We start from the raw sequence: 25,675 nt of genomic DNA on the forward strand, positions 1-25,675 counted from the left end.
GTAATTTTTGCAAGTAAAATGAAAAACTGATCATGGGGTAGAGTTAAAAAGAATAGAAGGTATAGAAATCTAAAAGCTGTACTTGTTTGTATCTCAAACATTAAGAAAAAAACAAAAATGTCTGCTAAATTTAATATATTAATTTTCTTAAATAATTTAAATAATACAAATGTAGTGATTGGAAATTTGTTAACAGATAGGCATACTTTTTACTTTTAATTTTTAATTTTTCAAATTCTAATTAGAAGAAACAATAGTTTTTTTTTCTTTATATCTAATTGTATAATAATTCCTGTCTGAAACTGATAAGATGAATAGTTTCCCATAACAAATGGTGTAGCTCTGTTATTTTCCAACTTAGATTTGAAATTACAAGAATACAATTCACATACATGTGATTATGACATATCCTCACACATCTTAAATATATAAATACACTTTGCTTTATAAATGGTACTTTTATGTTCATATTATCTTTTGGCATTTTTATTTAAGAATTATGGTAATAAACTCTAATCTAGTCTTCTTAGTCAAATTACTACTGTACCTTGTAAAGCAGAGTGAATAGCACAATGTGTAAAGTTTTACAGTGCAAAAGTCTCATGAGACCTTTATAGCTGGGGTGGAGTGGTGTCCTTTTCTTATAGGGTGGCCAAGGATTTCCAGGGAATTTTCCACTCTGTTTTAAACTATAAAAATAAAATAAAACCAAAATTAGATGATAGACACAAGATTAAACTGTGATTTAAATGGTGATTCTATAGCTTCAATCACATACGATACATGCTACTTTAGCACTTGTAGTAACTTTATGTACAGACCAGTGAATTTCCTCTACCTTTTTCTGGATATACCATACTATTGATTCATTACTATTGAATTCACAGCCAAGAGCACTGTAACAGCCTGAACAAAGCTTATCTAACAACAAATCTTCTCTGTAAGGCACATCAAAGCCTTCTTGCCCTCAGTAACACTACATGGTGCTCTGGTACTCCATGTGGGAGACATTCTAAACAGCAAAATCACCAAAGGACAAACACAGCGCTGAACTGACCATGAAGAGGACCCTTGTCTATAGTATGAGCTGAAACAAGAGGGCAGAGTTTTGCTTTTTCCCACTTGAATCTAGGTGCCCTCTGCACATCCACACAAATCGTAAATAACCAGTAAGGTGCTCTGAGTATTGATTCAAGGTTTACAAATAAATTTACCAAGTAGTCAAATTAGAAAATATAGAATTTGAAAATAATGAGGATCAATTGTATATGACAGAATTAGCATTACAAATCAGTGAGAAAAGCATGGATTCTTCAGTAAATAGTCCTGGAGCTGGTTTTCTGAAGGGGAAAAAAAAAAATAAATCACTACTTCACTCCATAAAAATCAACTCCAGGTGGATTAGAGATCCAAATATAAAAAAATAAAACTTGAGAACTAATAAAATTTAGACAATCTAACCAAAAAGCCATCAAAGATAATCCATACACCACTTTCAATGCAAGAATCATGAAGGGAAATTAAGTTTTTTTTTAAAGGTTCAATTTCACCCAGTAATCCAGAGAATGTAAGTCATACATTCAGCATTCAAAGTTAAAATGACATAATGAACATAAATATTTAATTTTACTTTCACTCAAAACTCCAATGACAATAATAGTAACAGTATTTTTTTTTTTTAATGAAAAGCACAGGATGAGGAAAATCCAAAAAGGCAAAGAGAACGAAAATTTTGTTAATCGGAAAGCAAATGGCTATGTGGATGATTCTAGTAAACCTAAGAAAGCCAAATCACAAGAAGGCAAGGGGGAAGGCTGAAAATCAACCCCAATTACTCTGCAGAATCCTTAAAAAGCTCAGAAACTGGAAGCACCTGGTACCTCAATAATTGGGGGGTGAGCGTGTGCTTGCGTGCTCAGTCATGTCTGACTCTTTGTGACCCCACGGATTGTATGTAGTCCGACAGACTCCTCTGTCCATGGGATTATCCCAGCAAGAATACTGGAGGGGGTTGCCGTTTCCTCCTCCAGGGGATCTTCCCAACACAGGGATCAAACCCGCCTCTCTGTCTCCTGCTCTGGCAGGTGGATTCTCTACCACTGAGCCCCTAGGAAGCTGGAGTTGAGGAGACAGGAGGCTAAAATGAGGACTGGATGAAACTGCTTCACCCCATCCCAATAGAATTCTAGCTGGAGAATTCATCTCTGAAGAAGGTAAAACACAAGCACGGTTTAGGGTAGGAGGACATGCGGTTAAAGCCATCAAATGCATTTTGATTCAGAATACTTAGGCTTTGACTCCATTTCATTTACAGAATAACGGCAGTCAGACCACTATATTCTGGGCAATATTTGAAAATACTTCTTTGAGAAATCTTACAAAACCAAAATAGTTTCAAAGAGACTAACATAGGGGCTTCGCAACAAATCTGCTTGCTCAAATCACCCCAGAGTAAAGCTCAGGATCCACAACATCCACCAAGGCACTGAGAGCTAGCTCTTCATCACAAGCAGCCAGAATTATAGATATCCTAAGAATGCCTCTAACATGAAAGCTAGAGACTTAACAGTAGAAGACTCATCTAAAGGGAAAAGGATATTATGTAAGTAGGGGAAAGAAAATCTTAAAAATAAAAATAAAAAATTACAAGAAAAGGCAAAATGGTTTCCTGTTAAACCTATATAATGTAGGTTTGGAAGGGGAAATTTGGTGCAGCCCACATACCCATATTAGCAGAATTTCCTGACATCTGAATGAGACAAGAACACTATAAAAAGCAAAGAACTAATTCATAGTCTGGTCTCCATACAGGAGTTGATTTTTCCTGAATATCTTCTGAGACAAGGATAGGCTAAGCTGGCACTTTAGGCATTTCAAGATCTTTCTGTCTATGGGTATGCTGAGAGCAAAGGGACACTCTTAAGATGCTGATGTGATTCTTCAACATAACATTGATTAGAAAAAACAATACAGACAAGAGAAAGAAAAGGAAATGGCAGCTTCTCAGGAAACTGCTGAAATTCCAGGATGTAGCTATAGAATTTACTCAGGATGAGTGGGAATTTATGGACATCACTCAACGGGAACTATACTTGGTCTCCCTGGGTCCTGTCTGTAAGCCAGACATGGTTACATGGTTCTTTTGCTTTATGGAGCAAAAGAAGGATCCCTGGGACGTGAAGGAAATGGAGACAACAGCCATACATCCAGGAACTGGGGCCACTACCCAAGCGGAGAATGGTGACGTTGGGATGAGCTCAAGATTTCTGGGGCACCACCCTATTACCTTACCACCAACCAATCAGAAAAAAGTCACATACCCTGTAGCCCTCCCCCCAAATTTTGCCTATAAAAACTTCTCCCTAAAAACCATACAGGGATTTAGGGTTTTCTAGAGCAGAAGCCTCTTGTTCTTTTTGCTTGGTCCTGCAATAAACCCTTCTCTGCTTAAAAAAAAAAAAATTACCATTAACATACCAGAGAAATAAGTTGCATCTATGATTCAAGAAGAGGGTGTCATTATATTGCTTAAAAAAAAAAAAAAAATGGTTTCTATATAATACTATAGTGGCTACATATAAGCATAATTTTTAAAATAATTCCAATAGTATATAATCAAATGTTTTAATTATTATATTTCATTTAGCATAGAAAAGCAATTTTTAGCTTTTGTTTGCTTTAAGCACTGGGCCCCTAAATATGCAATGCTTAGATTAATAAAGTGTTCTGACATAAAGGTTATATATTTGTTTAAGGCAGCAGGTAACATCATTTGACTGCTCTTTTCAAAATCATTAATGGAATAATGTAAACAAAAAGCTACATGGCAAAAAAAAAAATTTTAAGTGACTCAAACCAACACCTAATTACTGACTGCTGCTGCTGCTGCTAAGTCGCTTCAGTCGTGTCCGACTCTGTGCGACCCCACAGATGGCAGCCCACCAGGCTCCCCCGTTCCTGGGATTCTCCAAGCAAGAATACTGGAGTGGGTCGCCATTTCCTTCTCCAAATTACTGACTAGTTTGAGACAAAAATGACACATATAAACTCATACAATGTACTTTAAAACATAGGCCAACAACCATTAACCTTCAAGATGGGAAGCAACATAAGTATCAGCAATTAGAGTTCAAAAAAATTTGCTTTCCAGCTGAATTTAAAATAACCACTATATAAAAACCAAATTTGTCTTTTGGAAATGGCCTAGATAATAGTTCCAACACTGCCATTAACAAACATATTTCACTGAACTTCTCTGGATCACAATGTCCTCGTATATAAAATATAATACTAAATTGAATAAATGGTTTTCCAACTGTTGGTTTGTTCTTATTGGGTTTTGTTTTATTTTTCACTTTAAAAGCTGAATTGTCCATTAAAGGGTATTTTGGAAGGGAGTAAGGAAAGCGACCGGCGCACTAAGCGTGGCCAAGAGGAGCTATCCCACGTCCGAGGTCAGGGGCAGAAGACGGGAGGACCCCATGCCCAAAGGGTGGTGGCCACGAGGAGTTACCCCACGTCCGAGGTCAGGGGCAGCGGCCGAGAGTGCCAGGCTGCAAGGGCGCAGGAACGGCTGAGAAGAGCTACCCAAGTCTGAGGTCAGGGGCAGCGGACGGGAGGAGCTACTCCACGTCCAAGGTCAGGGGCAGCAGCCGGGAAGAGCTACCTCATGCCCCCACGCCCAAGGCCAGGGCCAGTGGCCTGGAGGAGCTACCCACCCCGTGAGCCCAGGGGCGGCGACCGAGAGGAGATACCCCACATCCGAGGTCAGGGGTGGCAGACAGGAGGACCAACCCCACGACCGAGGCCAGGGGCAGCGGCAGGGAGGACCAACCCCACATCCAAGGAGCAGTGGCTGCACGGGTGCAAGACGGCCTAGAGGAGCTATTCCACGTTCAAGATCAGAAGGGGCGGCAGTGAGGAGATACCCCTCGTCCAAGGTAAGGAGCAGCGGCTGCACTTTGCTGGAGCAGCCATGAAGAGATACCCCACGCCCAAGGTAAGAGAAACCCGAGTAAGATGGTAGGTGTTGCAAGAGGGCATCAGGGGGCAGATACACTGAAACAATACTCACAGAAAACTAGTCAATCTAATCACACTAGGACCACAGCCTTGTCTAACTCAATGAAACTAAGCCACGCCGTGGGGCCACCCAAGACGGGCAGGTCATGGTGGAGAGATCTGACGGAATGTGGTCTATTGGAGAAGGGAATGGCAAACCACTTCAGTATTCTTGCCTTGAGAACCCCATGAACAGTATGAAAAGACAAAATGATAGGATACTGAAAGAGAAACTCCCCAGGTCAGTAGGTGCCCAATATGCTATTGGAGATCAGTGGAGAAATAACTCCAAAAAGAATGAAGGGATGGAGCCTAAGCAAAAACAATACCCAGCTGTGGATGTGACTGGTGATAGAAGCAAGGTCTGATGCTGTAAAGAGCAATATTGCATAGGAACCTGGAATGTCAGGTCCATGATTCAAGGCAAATTGGAAGTGGTCAAACAAGAGATGGCAAGAGTGAATGTCAACATTCTAGAAATCAGTGAACTAAAATGGACTGGAATGGATGAATTTAACTCAGATGACCATTATATCTACTACTGCGGGCAGGAATCCCTCAGAAGAAATGGAGTAGCCATCATGGTCAACAAAAGAGTTCGAAATGCAGTACTTGGATGCAATCTCAAAAAAGACAGAATGATCTCTGTTCGTTTCCAAGGCAAACCATTCAACATCACAGTAATCCAAGTCTATGCCCCAACCAGTAACGCTGAAGAAGCTGAAGTTGAACAGTTCTATGAAGACCTACAAGACCTTTTAGAACTAACACCCAAACAAGATGTCCTTTTCATTATAGGGGACTAGAATGCAAAAGTAGGAAGTCAAGAAACACCTGGAGTAACAGGCAAATTTGGCCTTGGAGTACGGAATGAAGAAGGGCAAAGACTAATAGAGTTTTGCCAAGAAAATGCACTGGTCATAGCAAACACCCTCTTCCAACAACACAAGAGAAGACTCTACACATGGACATCACCAGATGGTCAACACCGAAATCAGATTGATTATATTCTTTGCAGCCAAAGATGGAGAAGCTCTATATAGTCAACAAAAACAAGACCAGGAGCTGACTGTGGCTCAGATCATGAACTCCTTATTACCAAATTCAGACTTAAATAGAAGAAAGTAGGGAAAACCACTTGACCATTCAGGTATGACCTAAATCAAATCCCTTATGATTATACAGTGGAAGTGAGAAATACATTTAAGGGCCTAGATCTGATAGATACAGTGCCTGATGAACTATGGAATGAGGTTCGTGACATTGTACAGGAGACAGGGATCAAGACCATCCCCATGGAAAAGAAATGCAAAAAAGCAAAATGGCTGTCTGGGGAGGCCTTACAAATAGCTGTGAAAATAAGAGAAGCGAAAAGCAAAGGAGAAAAGGAAAGATATAAGCATCTGAATGCAGAGTTCCAAAGAATAGCAAGAAGAGATAAGAAAGCCTTCCTCACCGATCAATGCAAAGATATAGAGGAAAACAACAGAATGGGAAAGACTAGAGATCTCTTCCAGAAAATTAGAGATACCAAGGGAACATTTCATGCAAAGATGGGCTCGATAAAGGACAGAAATGGTATGGACCTAACAGAAGCAGAAGATATTAAGAAGAGGTAGCAAGAATACACAGAAGAACTGTACAAAAAAGATCTTCATGACCCAGATAATCATGATGGTGTGATCACTCATCTAGAGCCAGACATCCTGGAATGTGAAGTCAAGTGGGCCTTAGAAAGCATCACTACAAACAAAGCTAGTGAATTCCAGTTGAGCTATTTCAAATCCTGAAAGATGATGCTGTGAAAGTGCTGCACTCAATATGCCAGCAAATTTGGAAAACTCAGCAGTGGTCACAGGACTGGAAAAGCTCAGTTTTCATTCCAATCCCAAAGAAAGGCAATGCCAAAGAATGCTCAAACTACTGCACAATTGCACTCATCTCACAAGCTAGTAAAGTCATGCTCAAAATTCTCCAAGCCAGGCTTCAGCAATACATGAACCATGAACTTCCAGATGTTCAAGCTGGTTTTAGAAAAGGCAGAGGAACCAGAGATCAAATTGCCAACATCCTCTGGATTATGGAAAAAGCAAGAGAGTTCCAGAAAAACATCTATTTCTGCTTTATTGACCATGCCAAAGCCTTTGACTGTGTGGATCACAATAAACTGTGGAAAATTCTGAAAGAGATGGGAATACCAGACCACCTGACCTGCCTCTTGAGAAATCTGTATGCCAGGAAATATGTAGGTCAGGAAGCAACAGTTAGAACTGGACATGGAACAAGGAAAAGGAGTACATCAAGGCTGTATATTGTCACCCTGCTTATTTAACTTATATGCAGAGTACATCATGAGAAACGCTGGACTGGAAGAAACACAAGCTGGAATCAAGATTGCCGGGAGAAATATCAATCACCTCAGATATGCAGATGACACCACCCTTATGGCAGAAAGTGAAGAGGAACTAAAGAGCCTCTTGATGAAAGTGAAAGAGGAGAGTGAAAAAGTTGGCTTAAAGCTCAACATTCAGAAAACGAAGATCATGGCATCTGGTCCCATCACTTCATGGGAAATAGATGGGGAAACAGTGGAACAGTGTCAGACTTTATTTTTCTGCAGATGGTGACTGCAGCCATGAAATTAAAAGACGCTTACTCCTTGGAAGGAAAGTTATGACCAATCTAGATAGCATATTCAAAAGCAGAGACATTACTTTGCCAACAAAGGTCCGGCTAGTCAAGGCTATGGTTTTTCCTGTGGTCATGTATGGATGTGAGAGTTGGACCATGAAGAAGGCTGAGCGCCGAAGAATTGATGCTTTTGAACTGTGGTGTTGGAGAAGACTCTTGAGAGTCCCTTGGACTGCAAGGAGATCCAACCAGTCCATTCTGAAGGAGATCAGCCCTGGGATTTCTTTGGAAGGAATGATGCTAAAGCTGAAACTCCAGTACTTTGGCCACTTCATGAGAAGAGCTGACTCATTGGAAAAGACTCTGATGCTGGGAGGGATTGGGGGCAGGAGGAGAAGGGGACGACAGAGGATGAGATGGCTGGATGGCATCACTGACTCGATGGACGTGAGTAAGTCTGAGTGAACTCCGGGAGTTGGTGATGGACAGGGAGGCCTGGCGTGCTGCGATTCATGGGGTGGCAAAGAGTCGGACACGACTGAGCGACTGAACTGAACTGAAGGAAAGCGAGATGAGCCACCTTCACTTTTTTAGCCCTCCTCTTGCTATTGCCCAGCTCCCTCTTTTAGTGATGGCCCCCAAGACATTTCTACAGAAGCTGGAGAGAAGATCTTGAAGGGCTTTTCCAGCAATTTTTCAGCAAAGATCTAAGCATCACACAAAGAAAATGGCTTATTTTCACTTAAAACTCTCTGCACAAAAAAATTTAAGAAACTTACTTTTCATTCATTTAGCAATTACTGATTGTCTACAAAGTGCCTAGTATCCAGGTAGATTCTGGAGACACAGCAGCCTTAATTTACCTACTCATTTGCTCCATAATTCTTCAAAACACCTTTCTATTACCTTCTTGAAATAAAAAAAGATCACACTAAGTAAAATCAGTTTCACCACTTTTGTTCCTTAAAACTAAAAGAAGATGAAAATGACCAACAGCCAATAAGCCCCACACTTTTCCCAGTTGTGTTATAATAAGAAGTGAACGAGTCAATTATGCCATCATATAAGACATATCAATAAAAGAAAGAGATGTTATATTTCATATACAAAATAAATTTCAAAACAATTAAGTTTTACATAGAAACAAACATATTCTTCATATCCATACTTATTTTAAATATACAAAATATTATTGGGTTACTATAGTTTGTGCATAAAATTTCACAGATTTACATGAAAATGATTTTAATATGAAGCTAACGTGTATTTCTCTGTTATTATTCTTTCATTTTAAATGAAAGAATACTTCTTTAAAACTTCTTTAAGACAAACTTCTTTAAAACAAAGATTTTCAAACTGTCAAGAAACATCGCAACATTTCAGAAATATTTCTAAGAAACTATAAAGGCATTGTACAGGAATTCAAAAGCAAAATGAGGAGAATGAGAGAATGAGAAAAAATATAAAGCAAAATAGGAGAGAGGAAATTTAATAAAAACAGTTCTAAGAATATGGTTTTCTCTATGCAAAGCAGTTATAAGTCAAAATATGACATGGTTCTAAACAACTAATAACACAAAATAAGTCAAAAATACAAGGTACCTACAAACAGAAAAGGTTACCTGTATGTCAGTATAGGTTTAAACCAGCTTTCTCAACCTTGACACTAATGACATTCGAGGCCAGAAATTCTTAGTTGTGGGGACCAGACTTAGCCTATGCTACATGTCAGTTTTAACCCTCTGAAGTCTGTAGACAATAGCAAATGTCCCCTGAAGGACAAAATTCATTCTGACTGGGAACCACTGGTCTAAATGAAGGAAATTAACTTCTCAAAGCTCAAGTAAAAATCTTCTATTTGAAAAATAAAAGACCACAGTTCTCTTTGCTTTACCGAGTACCTGGTATATAATAATGCACTCAGTAAATGCATGTGTGTGTTCAGTCGCGTCTGACTCTTTGCGACCCCGTGGCTGTAGCCTGCCAGGATCCTGTGTCCATGGAATTTTCTAGGCAAGAGTACTGGAATAGGTAGCCATTTCTTCCTTCACGGGATCTTCCCAACCCCCGATTCAAATGCAGATGCCCTGCGTCTCCTGCACTGGTATATGGATTCCTTACCACAGAGCCACCTGGGAAGCCCTTACTCAATAAATGTGCATTGTCAAATTGAATTTCACTTTTAAAACTGATTACATTAAGTATTTAATGACTCTTTCAAGGCCTGGAAAGCTTCAGGCCAATCCTCGTCCAAATTGCTATGAATTATAAAGTAAAGCAGAATAATAAAATTAACTATATATTTAATTCTTATATATTCAGTGACAAGCTACCATGCACTCCCCCTGAAAAAAGGCAGATCCACTTAAGACAACAAACAGTATTTATGAAGGCCAGACTAGGTTTTCCATGGAAATGCTTCCTCCCACCCATCTTTCATTTTCAGCATGAACAATTTCAAATTTATTTACTCAATGAACAATACTGTGAATGTCTATTATGTGCCAGCACTGAGATACATTCTGAAGATATAAAAGAGAGAGAGACAAAAGTAACTTCCTTCAAGTAATAACAAACAAAAAAGGCAAAAAAAAAAAGTTGTAAAAAGCAAACAAATAGTTACACAACTATACAAAAACTCTATAAAGAGGTTGCTAAGAAAGGAGAATCTAAGGCTATCTCCCCAAGAGTTTTAGAGAAAAGTAGAGAGAAATGCCAAGCTAAGTTTTGCTTTTTGTTTTTGTCTTTCTTGGGGTGGGGCTGGGGAGTGCAGAGCATGCTAAAATTCTACACTATAAACTTTCTTCAGATGTATCTATGATGGTTCTTAAATTCAACATATATCTATTACTGCAAAGTCTTGGCAAAGAGAAATTTCAATTATACCCAATATCTGTATTTACACTTTGATAGTTATATGAACAAATATTTTCTCAAGTTCAAATACATTTAAATCATTTTAAACTTGTTTTCAAAATGTTTGCGCACAAATGAACTTAGCACAAATAAAAGATGATATTCTATAATGCTCAGCAATACGTTAACCATTTAATGTTTAAAAACAGGAGGAAAATAAATAAATAAATAAAAACAGGAGGAAATACTGGGTTGGCCAAAACACTGATTCGGGTCTTTCTGTAAACCCTTATGGAAGAACCTGCACAAACTTTTTGTTGTTGCTGTTGTTTAGTTGCTCAGTCGTGTCCAACTCTGTGCCAACCCATGCACCGTAGCCTACCAGGCTCCTCTGTCCATGGGATTACCCAGGCAAGAATACTATAGGGGGATGCCATTTCCTCCTCCAGGGGATCTTCCTGACTTAGGGATCAAACCTATATCTCCACATCTTCTGCACTGGAGACAGAGTCTCAACTAGTGACCAGCAGCAAAGCCCTCGTATGAACTTTTTGGCCAATACAATAATACATTAAAAAGCAATCTACAATAATATATAAAACTGAATTCTCCATTAAAAAGATATCCTCAAAACCTTTCTGCAATTATCAACATTTTAACTATTTTGTTAAACATTTACATAGAAAATTCATTTTACTTTGGCTATTTTCCCAGATGTTAAGAACACAGCAATGTTACCACACTTTTTGTAGTTACCCATCATCTCTGATATGAGACCATTTTATTCTTTTAACTTGTGCCTCCTCTACTGGTTTAAAAGTAGAACAACACAAAATCAAGTTTTGCAATCCACTGGTCAAATAGCAACTAAATAAGTTTCTTATTTTTTATGCTTATTAATATTTTCTATAATAGATTAATGTCAGATTTTGGATCAAGATCTAGAGAACATAAATCTCAGCCATATTCTTTTTTAATCTTAAAATATTTCTTTCCTCTAAAGATTTTAAGTATACTTTAATGAGAGCATTATCACATTTGTGCTATAACTGAATTTTTTTTATAAACAGAAGACATTCATTATTATACTAATCAATATAACAGACTTACAATGCTGTGTATCTGTCCATTGCAGACTGCACGTCTCTACGGTAAACTGTTCGAAGAATGACCATGACAGGGTCAAATTCGTGATCCCAGACTTCAGCTATCATTCAAAAGAGAGAAGAAAGAAAACACTGATGACTTCTTAGGAATCAAGTCAATCTCTAATGACTAACTGTGCGTGCATGTTCAGTCGCTCAGTCGTATCTGACTTCTCTGCAGCCCCATGGACTATAGCCCGCCAGGCTTCTTTGTCCGTGGAATTTTCCAGGCAAGAATACTGGAGTGGGTTGCCACTTCCTCCTCTAGGGGATCTCCCCAGAGATCGAACCCATGTCTCCTGAGTCTCCTGCATGGCAGGTGATTCTTTACCATTGAGTCTCTAATAACTAATTACATTTCAGTATATCTTAAATTTAAAAGATGGTAAAGTTTAATTTGACTGAACTTCCCTGGTGGCTCAAAGGTGAAGAATCTGTCTGCCAATGCAGGAGACACAGGTTCAATCCCTGGATTGAGAAGATCTCTTACAGAAGGAAACTGCAACCCACTCCAGTATTCTTACCTTGGAAATCCCACGAACAGAGGAGTTTGGCAGGCTACAGTTCATGGGATCATAATGCAGTAGGACACAACTTAGCAACCAAACAACAACTTTTGGAGCAAGGAAATGGTAAAACAGATGAGAAGCTATGTCCACTACCCACACTCATTTTAACAAGAGTAGGTCTGCTTTTATTGCTTTTGTATAATAAATTCATTTAAGGCTTAATTCCCCAAAACTACAAATTTATTTTAAACACTTTTTTTTAAAAAAAGGTCAAAAACAACTTATCCATTCCAACTCTTATTTTACAAAGAAGAAGTCAAATCCAAAGATAAAAAACTGACTTTCTCAACATCACACAACTAGCTGATACAATTCAGTATTATACATGAATGTGACACTCAATTTCTTGATTCTAATTTCAAATGTCCAGTGTTCTGCCTCAGTGTCTCAAAATTTACTGTATGTAACAATCATCCTATAGAGATTGGTAAAAAAGCAGATTTCCAGAATCTATTCCCAGAAATCTAGACGAGAGCAGATTGGGGTTTAGGCATAGAAAATTACATTTTAATAAGGACCCCAACATGAATAAGTCTGACAAAGGTAACGCTCACATCACACGTTATTAATAAGCTTAGCATTCTACTTCTAAGCTCATCTAAATTTTAGATACAAAGTGTTCTCTACAATAAAGAAATACTGTGCTTTTCCAATGGAATACATTCCAACCAGAGATTCTGGATTGTTCTTGCTACTTTTGTGAACTCTCTGAAAATTCCCACATGATTAGGCTTATTTTGGTGCCTTTTATCAAACACAGTACATGTTATTTACAACTTCAAAGTAGACATCATTTTTTCACTTAGACAACAAGTGTCAGGGGTGTAAGAAACCTGTAACCTCTACTTTCTTCAAAATTTTAATTTAATGAATATGTGAAAGTGAAGAAGAAAAGATCATGGATCAAAATTTCACCTACTTCTGGCTTTTGTCAAGCATGTCTCTACAAATCCAGGGGAAAGACCTTAGAAAACCAATCATTTAAGGAAAAGGTTTCTATGTATTTACAAAGGTTTAAAACATATGAGAACATTATCAGTATTCCATATAGATTTTTAACTGTTTCAAATTAAATTTAGGGTAGTGACAACTATTTCAAAATCAAATTTAAAGGGCAAATACACTCAGAGTGTTTTTAAGTATATATTTTACATCATACTTTCAAGTTCATTCACTTACAAACATAAACTGGTGTTCATAGATAAAGTTCCTTTGTAATTTGGACTCATCTCAGAAGTCTTACTATAACATAAATCATAGATTTTTAAATAAAAGGAACCAATATCACAATATACTGAAAAAGACAAACATACATGTTTAAGAAAGTTGAAGGGGAAAACCAAAGCTAAGGAAATAAAAGGCAAACATTTTGTTTCAGTATACACAACAAACCTTCAAAAAAACCTGATATTTGAAAAAATACATTCATAGATATAAACGTACCTTTAGGAGTATACATGCCTTGTTGCATAGAACCTCCAGGTTCAAAAACAGGAGCCTTAAAATCAGCTACCGCTGATAAAACTGATTCAAAGCTATAACTTCCAGGAATAATACCACTTTTAGGATTTGGATTTTCTGGAATATGATGCATGTGTCAAGAAAAAAAATTAATAACTAAGATTTATAATCTTATTAAGGTATTAGTTTCCAACTTTCTTTGCTAAAATATTCTTGTCTTGAGAACCCCAAGAACAGTATGAAAAGGCAAAAAGATAGGACACTGAAAGATGAACGCCCCAGGTCAGAAGGTGCCCAATATGCTACTGGAGATCAGTGGAGAAAGAATGAAGAGACGGAGCCAAAGCAAAAACAACACTCAACTGTGGACGTGATTGGTGATGAAAGTAAAGTCCAATGCTGTAAAGAACAGTATTGCCTACGAACCTGGAATGTTAGGTCCATGAATCAAGGTAAATTACAAGTGGTCAAACAGGAGATGGCAAGAGTGAATGTGGACATCTCAGGAATCAATGAACTTAAAAGGACTGGAATGGGTGAATTTAACTCAGATGACCATTGTATCTACTACTGCGGGCAAGAATCCCTTAGAAGAAGTGGAGTAGCCCTCATAGTCAACAAAAGAGTCTGTAATGCAGTACTTGGATGCAATCTCAAAAATGACAGAATGATCCCTGTTCGTTTCCAAAGCAAACCATTCAATATCACAGTAATCCAAGTCTATGCCCCAACCAGTAACGCTGAAGAAGCTGAAGTTGAACGGGTCTATAAAGACCTACAAGACCTTCTAGAACTAATACCCCAAAAAGATGTCCTTTTCATCACAGGGGACTGGAATGCAAAAGTAGGAAGTCAAGAGATAACTGGAGTAACAGGCAAGTTTGGCCTTGGAGTACAAAATGAAGCAGGGCAAGGGCTAACAGAGTTTTGCCCAAAGAATACACTGGTCACAGCAAACACCCTCTTCCTACAACACAAGAGAAAACTCTACAGATGGACATCACCAGATGGTCAATACCAAAATCAGATTGACTATATCCTTTGCAGCCAAAGATGGAGAAGTTCTATACAGCCAGCAAAAACAAGACCAGGAGCTGACTGTGACTCAGATCATGAACTCCTTATTGCCAAATTCAGATTTAAATTGAAGAAATAGGGGGAAACTACTAGACCATTCAGGTATGACCTAAGTCAAATCCCTTACGATTATACAGTGGAAGTGACAAATAGATTCAAGGGATTAGATCTGATAGAGTGCCTGAAGAACAAGGGATGGAGGTTCGTGACACTATACAGGAGGCAGTGATCACAACCATCCCCAAGAAAAAGAAATGCAAAAAGGCAAAATGGTTGTCTGAGGAGGCCTTACAAATTGCTGTGAAAAGAAGAGAAGCGAAAGGCAAAGGAGAAAAGGAAAGATATACTCATTTGAACGCAGAGTTCCAAAGAATAGCAAGGAGAGATAAGAAAGCCTTTCTCAGTGATAAATGCAAAGAAATAGAGGAAAACAACAGAATAGGAAAGACTAGAGATCTCTTCAAGAAAATTAGAGATACCAAGGGAACATTTCATGCAAAGATGGGCTCAATAAAGGACAGAAATGATATGGACCTAACAGAAGCAGAAGAGATTAGGAAGAGGTGGCAAGAATACACAGAAGAACTATACAAAATAGATCTTCATGACCCAGATAACCACGATGGTGTGATCACCGGACTAGAACCAGACATCCTGGAAAGCAAAGTCAAGTGGGCCTTAGGAAGCATCACTACGAACAAAGCTAGTGGAGGTGATGGAATTCCAGGTGAACTATTTCAAATCCTAAATGATGATGCTGTGAAAGTGCTGCACTCAATATGCCAGCAAATTTGGAAAACTCAGCAGTGGCCACAGGACTGGAAAAGGTCAGTTTTCTTTCCAAACAACCCCCAAGAAAGGCAATGCCAAAGAACGTTCAAACTACCACACAATTGCATTCATCTCACAAGCTAGCAAAGTAATGCTCAAAATTCTCCAAGCCAGGCTCCAACAGTATGTGAACAGTGAACTTCCAGAGGGTCAAGCTGGTTTTAGAAAAGGCAGAGGAACCAGAGATCAAATTGCCAACATCCGCTGGATCATGGAAAAAGCAAGAGAGTTCCAGAAAAACATCTGCTTCTGTTTTACTGACTACACCAAAGCCTTTGACTGTGTGGATCACAATAAACTGTGGAAAATTCTTAAAGAGACGGGAATACCAGACCACCTTACTGCCTCCTGAGAAATCCGTATGCAGGTCAAGAAGCAAAAGTCAGAACAGTACAGGGAACAACAGACTGGTTCCAAATAGGGAAAGGAGTACGTCAAGGCTGTATATTGTCACCCTGCTTATTTAACTTATATGTAGAGTATATCATGCAAAATGCCAGGCTGGATGAAGCACAAGCTGGAATCAAGATTGCTGGGAGAAATATCAATAACCTCAGATATGCAGATGACACCATCCTTATGGCAGAAAGCAAAGAAGAACTGAAGAACCTCTTGATGAAAGTGAAACAGGAGAGTGAAAAAGTTGGCTTAAAGCTCAACATTCAGAAAACTATGATCATGGCATCCAGTCCCATCACTTCATGGCAAACAGATAGGGAAACAATGGAAACAGTGACAGACTTTATTTTGGGGGGCTCCAAAATGACTGCAGATAGTGACTGCAGCCATGAAATTAAAAGACGCTTACTCCTTGGAAGGAAAGCCATGACCAACCTAGACAGTATATTAAAAAAAAGAGACATTACTTTGCCAACAAAGGTCCATCTAGTCAAAGATATGATTTTCCCAGTAGTCATGTACGGATATGAGAGTTGGACCATAAAGAAAGCTGAGCATGGAAAAATTGATGCTTTTGAACTGTGGAGTTGGAGAAGACTCTTGAGAGTCCCTTGGACTGCAAGATCTAAAAAGTCAATCCTAAAGGAAATCAGTCCTAAGTATTCACTGGAAGAACTGATGCTGAAGCTGAAGCTCCAATACTTTGGCCACCTGATGCTAAGAACTGACTCACTGGAAAAGACCCTGATGCCAGGAAAGATGGAAGGCAGGAGGAGAAGGGGATGATAGAGGATGAGATGGTAGGATGGCATCATTGACTCGACTGACATGAGTTTAAGCAATCTCCGTGAGTTGGTGATGGACAGGGAAGCCTGGTGTGCTGCAGTCCATGGGGTCACAGAATCTGACATGACTGAGACTGAATTCAACTGAACTGAATCGGCTGTAATATATAAAGCTGGCCACAAGAGGGCTACATAATACAACAGTTCAATAATAACTTTATTAACTGTAATTTTTTAAAATAGCTTAAGGCAGCTTAATTTTTAAAATAGCTTATTTTTAAGATAGCTTAATTAATAGCCTACTAATAAATTATACGCTGAAGTAGTTCTGATGTATATTTCCCCCAAAACAAATGAATACGGTTTCAGGAAATGAAAAAAAAAACCTTTTAAAATTAATCTCCATTTTCAACAATTTGCAAATAATGTTATATACTTCGTCTTCGAAAATCAAAGACAGTATACTAAATATCAGCCCAGATTTTTATGAGCAAAGATTATTTCATAAAAGACACAAAATGTTCTCCTCAAAATAAGAATGAAAAAATACTAAGCAAATTTTTCAAAAAGAAGAAAACCAGAAAACCCTAGATTCTTTCCTATTGGTTTCACATTAAAGCTATATAATATTTTCTAAATTCAAAGTTACGGAGAATTCTTTTGCTCTTTTACAGCACTGATACACAGTACATAAAGGCTGAATGAAATCATCAAACAGTATCAAGTTGTTGTCTGCTTAAGAAAATCTTCAAGGTTATCAAACAGACTTTCTAATAGGAGCCAGTTCATAAAAGTTTAGTCAATTATTTCAAACAAAATCATAATGTACAAAGTAAATTTAGTCAAAAATTCACAAAGCAAATTTTACCACTAAATAACATGATAACCTTTGTCTAAAAGTTTATTAATACCTTAAAAAAATAATAAAGTGTCCACTGAATCCTCAGTCCTATACAGAGAACCTTAAGGTTTTAAAGTTTGTAGACAACAGCCTTTGCCCTTCAAAGCTGCTTGGTTTAAAACTGAATTCTCAGGAAAAAATACTCAGAATGTTTAAAACTCTGATAATTATAAGACATAACTCTAAATTTTAATGATGAATTCCAGCCTGGTTATACAAATAAAGTAGATTTAGCTGCCTTTTACCAAGTGTCCAGCTCCCTTTTACTACTGCTATCCTAGAAGGTCAGGTTCCCGGGTGCCCAGAGCAAACAGTCCTGATGCTTAAGCAAAGTCTAACAAGAGCACCCTGAGAGATGATGATTAGAGGCAAATCCGCCACTGGTCTTGAACACAGAATTGAACAAAAAATTGGGAGTTTTTTTCCATATTATTTTCCAACCTCAAAAAAAAAAAGTTTTAATCAGAAAGTGATATATCTTTAATCCAAAAACATTACTTGTAATTTAGATCCTGCAACTAAAAGAAAATTAAACTCTTGAAAGGATATGAGGTCCAGCAATGAACTGTGTGTTCTGTCATTCATACACAGCTGGGCTACCATCTCTGCTCTAAGAATCTCATCATCAGACATTCCTAAAATTAAAAACAGAATTAATATATCTGAATATTTATATATTATAAAGAAACAACTTACCACACAATTAAGTTATTTTACCAAAATGAGATGCTTCAAAAATCATAGGGCAAAGAAAACAATGCCCCAATATAACTGCAGTTTAACTACCCTGCTATTTGCAGTTCCCTTAAGTAAGGGTTCAAAGAATATTCTAAAAGGAGTATTAATGGTAAAACATATCGTGTCAAGAGTTTGAAATGCATCCTTTCCTTTTTTTCCATAAACCAGTTACTACCACAGGGTAAGGGGAGGAAAGGGAGGTACCCAAGTATTTGTATTAGTGCTTTTTACCTAAATGTAAACGAAGACTCAAAAGAATCACAAGAAATGTAAGAGCGCCTTCTAACATGGATCTCTCATGCTCTGCATCAAGTACTGTGTTTTGATGTTGTGAAGCCATTGTCAACAAATCCACTACCTTAAATCTATTAAAAAAATATTTGAGACAGATTTTTTTAAAGTTAAGACAAAATTAACTTAAATTCCAAATACTTCCTAATACCTGTATTAATAAAACTATGCTTACCTTTCAAAGACAGATGAAATAAAATAATCCGGATCAAGTCTAGATGCACAAACCTTTAAAAGATCAATAAATAAATAAATAAAAATAAAACCCACAAAGTTTATTTCTCAGTAGCCAGTATTTATTTATTCAGTATTCTTTTTCTTTTTTTCTTCCTTTTTCCCCCCTCTGGGTATGCACATGGCTTGCAGGATCTTAGTTCCCCAACTAGGGATTGAACCTGGGCCCTTGACAGTGAAAGCACCAAGTCCTAAGCACTGGACCATGAGGGAATTCCCCAGTTTTATTTCTTGTGTTTATCATTCCTCTTATTTTCTGTATTGTATTTGTTCAACAGCTTACCTGGAAGCAAGTCTTTTATATGCAAGTCACGCTTGCCCTTTATTTAACTCACAGACCAAGCCAATATACCCCCAGGCCCCTTGGCCAGGGCAGGTACCAGATAGCTGGGGATAGCCTTTATGCCCCAAAGCTCACCAAGATGACTCAAACCAGCCAATGCTAAACTACTTCCATAGCCCTGCCTTGCCTTTCCTATGGAAACCCCAGTAAAGCTTCTGATCTAGGATTGCCCCTCATTCCTTCTGTCTCCTGACAAAAATCGAATGCTTCCCCTTTGGTCCTGCGTAGCATGGCATGCCTCTCTTCCTTTGGAAAATGTTAAGTAATAAAATTCTTCTTTCAATAGCACTGACCTCTGTGTCCTCATTTAGTCACCTCTATAAATTAAAATCCCACAGGTACAAATGAGATACTTCTTAAGTTCAATATCTGCATCACTAGATTGGCTTACCTGTAACAGGTAAATGTCAGGATCAATCATGGAATTACAGAAATGAGACTGGACATAGGTCATGGCTTGTCCTTTGATCTGCAGACCATTTCTTACCCACATATTGCTATGGATTTCAGCAAGACTTGCCTAGTAAAACAAAAATTAATTGAACAAAGAAGTCATCTAAAGTCAACCTTTATAAAATCATGTTACGATAAACAATCATTTCAAAATATTTTAATCATAGCATAAGCCTGATATTCTGTCCAGTATTTAGGATATTCAGCTCAAATATATAATTTTAAAATAATCACTATATTTTATATATTTCTTCTTTTGGAGCTTATATATGAGCTAAGTTTCCATGATGACTTCTGGGTACATTTATAATAATATTCACTGAACCCTTAAATGAAATCTCCTGCATTGCAGACAGATTCTTTACCGTCTGAGCCACTAGGGACTCCAGCCAGCCCAAAAGCCTAAATACATACCTGAATTTGGAGTGGGTGAATCATTAGTTTCATTAACATTTCCTGATCTGGCAAAACAGAATCCAAATCTAGTTCTTGACATTTCACAGCCTAAAAATTGTTATAAAAAAAGTTATTAATTCAATACATATTTCCCAATGTTCAAAAACAGATGAACAGAGTATTTAATGAAAACTTTTACCTTACTCAAAAACATAGCATAATAACGATGTAGTGGCAGATGAAAAGTAACTTGGTTAGGTGCTGGCTGGAAAGAAAGAAAATCCAAAGTCAAATAATACTTTATCAAATTCAAAGAAGGTTTTGAAATGCTAAAACAACACTTCCACCTTGATTTACTGGCCTACACTTTTTTTATCAAAAAGTAAGATTTTAGAAGTTATAGTTTAAAAACCCACTGTAGAAAAAATTATTCCAATTTAAAGACCCAAATGCAAGTTCCTTAAAGGCAGAAACTATATACTCAAACTATATACTCAATCCTCTGACACATCTCGTACAGAACAAGGGATGGAAGATGTTTCCCTTTACAGTCGGCCATTTCAGAATCTTCAAATGCATGCACAACAAATGTGATGATAATAACAAAAACAATAATCACAGCTAACATTCACTGAGTGTGCCAGTCACTGTGCTGATAAGCACTTTATTCATATTTAATTTAATCCTAGGAGACCCCATGGGGTCTGAATATTTCAATTTTATGAATAGGGAAATTCAATTCTAAAAAACTTAAATAACTTCCTAAAGCTAACAGGTAGTGAACTGAGAAGCTAGTCTGCTATATTCAGAATTATCTGAGGGTCTGACTACAGCCCTATCCTGAAGTGCAGTTAAATGGCTTACCTAGCTGGATGAGATGCTCCCCGAATCAGTGGTGAACACACAGTCTCTATAGCAAAGCTTAGTACAGTACATGCCAAAGATCTTTGATATCCTTGTGGATATTATAAAAACTGTATTTTAAATCTGTGACTCCCATGGGTCACACTATTGCTAAAGGGCAAACACAAATAGTTGTCTTTCTTAAACAAACAAGAAAAATGAAACATTAAAAGGTATCATTTGTTTTTAATGCTTCTATAAATTTTTAGTAAAGTTTTCTCCTGTTAAAAAAAATCTAGCCAAAACATTCTCATAATTATGCTAATAGAGTACCATATTGAGTCATAAAGATTTGAAATATGTCACCATCTATGAAAGAGTTTTTTCCAAAACCAGTATGAGAATAAAATCCTCTTTAACATGTGAATAAACATCTACAGAAAGTTGCTCTAATAAATGTGTGACTTCCAGAAAAAGGAAGGAATTTCTGACACATGCTGCAATGTGGATGAACCTTCGAGACATTATGCTAAGTGAAATAAACCAGTCACAAAAATACATGTACTGTATGATTTCATTTAGGTATGCCAAGCAGTCAATATCATAGAGACACAAAGTACAATGATGGCTGCCAGAGGCTGGGGGTAAGGGAAAATGAGATTATTGGGTTTCTTGGGAACAGAGTTTCAGTTTTACTAAACAAAGTTCTGGAGGTTGGTTGCACAACAATGTGAATAACTGTATACTTTAAAAAAGGTTTAATAGGTGGTAAATTTTATGTGCATTTCACCATAATCAAAAATAAAAATCAAACAAGTTTGCCCTATATTACTATCATCTTTTGAGTAACATAACATATACTAACTAGCTAAATCAGAATCTCCTTCAATCTTCTTTGAAGGCATTAAGAACAGTGGTGAAGAGCAGGCTCTTAAAAGCTGGGTTTGCATGCATTCAAATTCTGACTCTGCCACCTATAGCTATAAAACTGAGAACAAGTTACTTCACTATGCCTAAGCTGTCTCATCCATAAAGTGAAGATAATAAGCAGATGGACAACTGTGAGGATCAAGCAAAAGAACACGGTACACAACACACATTTCTATTAATTGCTAAGCCATAGGCTCTATCTTGTCTTTTAAGGCTTGAGCATATGCTAAACACACATTCTTCTGCAGTTCTACACTCCATAATCTCCCTTTGTCCAATGTCACAAATAAGCTACTTGAAAAACTCTTTTAACACTCCTTCCAAATATACTGAGGTGTTCCATAGATTCCATTCTCAGCTTTCTACTCTTCTCATTTGAGACACTTTGTTCAGTTTACAGCTTTGGCTGCCAACACAAGATGACTACTAAATCTCAGCAGAAATCTCACTCCTGAACTCCAAACCCTACATTCAAGTTATCTACTGAACATCAACACTTAATTAACAACCCGTGGGGACCACAAATACACTGTGTCCAGACCAAACTCAGCATCTTTGCCCTATAACTCAATCTTTCTCAGTGTTTCTTCTGCAAATTCCCAGTAATACAAATCTGAAATGTAGATTCTCTCGAATCTCCTCCACTTGATAAGGCGTCAAAGTGTGTTTGATTTTCTTTTTTTTTTTTTGAATTTTATTTTTATTTTTTTTTTTAATTTTATTTTATTTTTAAACTTTACATAACTGTATTAGATTTGCCAAATATCAAAATGAATCCGCCACAGGTTTACATGTGTTCCCCATCCTGAACCTAAGTACCTCTTAACTCTACTTTTTCCTCTCTTTCCACATTGCCTCTAACCAACCTTAGCTCAGGCTCTCAACATTTAGTGCCCAGATTTCAGTGCTAACCTTTGCTTCTAACCTTACCCTCTATAAGAAGCTTTTTGTGGTATCTGCCTAGCTCACAAACCTCCCTCTTATTCTCAGAATGACCCTTCCTCCCCACTTTCCAAATACATACACACAGGAACTGGAGCCTGACAGTCAAGTTTAGAGTAGTCACATCTGATTAGATCAGGGCAGGGGATCCCTATCCCATCATGGGCAATGAGGTTCTCTCCCACTTGAAAACTGAAGTGGGATTTAAAGATATCTGTGGAGGTTCTTGAAATATGGCTGACACTGCAATATAAGGCAATTATAGGAAGATAATGTTTAATAAAGGCAAAAAAAAGCACAGAAAAACCAATCTACAGAAAGAGAAGAAAAGAATGAGGGAGAAAGAGCAAGGAAAAGCAAGAGACAAGAGCTCTTGTTCAGCTTTCCACTCAGTTCCTGAAGTCCAGAATGCCATAAGATCCCTGAACGATCTCTCTGTACTCATAATAAAGTATCCCTCCTTTAAATCAGACTGCCTTAAAAGTGTTTTGAAAAGAAGCTTAATTAATACATCTACTTAAATCTGTTTTTAAATGCATATTAAATCTTCATACTGGCAGGAGGTAGTCTTATTGAAACATTACTTTAACCCTATACTTCTCCATTTATCATCTTTTAATGGCTCCCTATAGTTTTAACCTCCTTTAACTGTCCAACTCTTGAGAGATAGGACTCTTTGGCCTTATCTATTGTCATATAAACTCATACACTATAAGTAGAGCCTTTGTATATGCTTTTCCCTTTGCCTCAAATGCTATATACACTTGCTCCCACTGGATTAACGTTCCATAAGACTTTGCTGAAATGACATTTCTACTAGGAAGTTTTTCCTGAGTCCCTCAGGGTAAATGAGATGCTCCACTCTATTCTCCCCTATAGCACCCTGGTCAGAATTTTATACAGAAGCGTTCTGATCAAATTAGCCATTTACTTGTCTTCCATTTCCTCAAATTAGGAACCCTTTCATCACTGTATCCCCAGTGTTTAGAACATAGTAAACATTCAATAAATATTTGTTGGGTGAACACATGTTCTACTTTCCTCTCATGAGAGAAGACTCTAACTACTCTGCTATATACTCATAAATGTTCCTCTGCTATACACTCATAAATGGTATTTAGAATTTCAGGATTCTTAAATGGCCTACACTTTTGGAAAAATTTATTCCATCCTGTGTTCTAAGTGATTGTTTGATTTGTCTTAATTCAGTTCAAAAATTATTATTTACTTCATCTGTGCTGGATTATTGCAATAACTTCTGACCTCCATTCTCAGGCTGACAGAACAAGTATTTATCACATATGAAATACATGGCTCTTAGTCAATCCTCATTGGCTAATAGTATTATCTTAAAAAAATGAGTAGAGAGACTCGGTAATGCTTTAAAACAAACAAAAACATGGTCAGAAGACATAGCTATTTGATTTGTAACAGAGTAACAATTTTTACCCAGGTATGCCTAACTCTAAAGCTCTTTCCATTGCCAACAGCTAGTATAGCTGAAATACTACCAGACAAGCAGTTGAGAGATGTAGGCTCTGGACCCAGAATTATTAGTAGTTTGCCATAAAACTACAGGCAAGTCATTTAATATCTCTGTATCTCCATTTTACATCTATGAAAAAGGAAAGGATAATAACATCTTCCCTACTTAACCAGGGTTGTTTTCAGAAACAAATATGTCAAAGCACTTTAAGAAACAAGAAACTTTTAAACATCGTAAAGACATATTGTTTGATTCCCAAATTCTATTTAATCTTTTATTCTTTTTTCTTTAATTCTTTATTTAATTCTTCTCAGTTCATTATCAATTTAACAATTACTTTTATTCATGCCCACAGAACACTGACCAATTAATAAAGTTGTGGTACCTTTCCCATCAATCTCCTCTATTCTATTCACATTTGCACTGTCACTTTTTCCTCCCTGAAAGAAACCGATATTCACTCCTGAGAAATATACATTTAATAACATTAAAAATATATCCTTCTCTAGGAAATAAGCGAATACAGTTTATGTACTGTAGAATCCCCTAAATAACAAATGATTGGTCTCTTACTTCCCACTTTTGTAAAGCCTAGTGATTTTATGCTTATTCTGACATCTTTCCCTTATCCCATGAAAAGACATTCATTATTTTCAAGGTTAAATGAGATCTAACACTTCTTTTCTTAAATGCTTTTACATAATCAAAAATATACATACCTCATCTACGAAGTTAATAGCATCAAACCAGTCTTGAAGAGCTTCAAGGCAATATCTAACAACATTTCGGGTATATTCTTGAGTTTCCTAAAATAATAAGCTTTATAAATTTACAGTATATAAATATATATATGCTCAACTTCAAAGTATATGCAATGTATAAAAATGGTTATGTGTATTATATATATGTAAAATAATAAAATATACATATTTTCAAAATAACCACCTTTGCCATTTCAAGAAATCATTTCACAAACTAATAGTAACAATTAGTGATAGTCATAAAAATTAAAGAACACAATATATCACCCTCTATATAATATATTCCTGAAAATGAATCAAAGCTGAAATAAATTTATGTGATGTAAATTGGATTCCATTTCAAGAGATCCTAAAAATGTAAGTTCCCTACTGTTATTATTGGGTGGAGTTTCTTTTGGAATGATAAAAATAAAAGTTCCAGAAATACATGGTTGCACAACACTGAGAATGTATGTATTTAATGTCACTGAATTGCATACCTAAAAATGGGTTAAAGCAGTAAAAAAGAAAAATTACGTTATGCATATTTTGCCACAATAAAA

At 37.1% G+C, this 25,675-nt stretch overlaps 1 protein-coding gene across 1 annotated transcript in view; it reads right to left on the bottom strand.

Moving 5' to 3' along the window:
* UBR3 (ubiquitin protein ligase E3 component n-recognin 3) overlaps positions 1-25,675 on the bottom strand; it is a 197,628-nt gene that overhangs the window by 92,645 nt on the left and 79,308 nt on the right. The window contains exons 11-20 of the mRNA XM_055572294.1: positions 25,092-25,178; positions 20,371-20,436; positions 20,190-20,279; positions 19,714-19,842; positions 18,921-18,973; positions 18,686-18,819; positions 18,267-18,351; positions 13,706-13,848; positions 11,659-11,755; positions 548-689 (exon numbers count right to left, since the gene is read on the bottom strand). Of these exons, the coding sequence (XP_055428269.1) occupies positions 548-689; positions 11,659-11,755; positions 13,706-13,848; positions 18,267-18,351; positions 18,686-18,819; positions 18,921-18,973; positions 19,714-19,842; positions 20,190-20,279; positions 20,371-20,436; positions 25,092-25,178 (1,026 nt within the window). The remainder of the gene's footprint in view (positions 1-547; positions 690-11,658; positions 11,756-13,705; positions 13,849-18,266; positions 18,352-18,685; positions 18,820-18,920; positions 18,974-19,713; positions 19,843-20,189; positions 20,280-20,370; positions 20,437-25,091; positions 25,179-25,675) is intronic.

Source organism: Bubalus kerabau, chromosome 3, assembly GCF_029407905.1.
Source record: "Bubalus kerabau isolate K-KA32 ecotype Philippines breed swamp buffalo chromosome 3, PCC_UOA_SB_1v2, whole genome shotgun sequence".
Taxonomy (NCBI): Eukaryota; Metazoa; Chordata; class Mammalia; order Artiodactyla; family Bovidae; genus Bubalus; species Bubalus kerabau.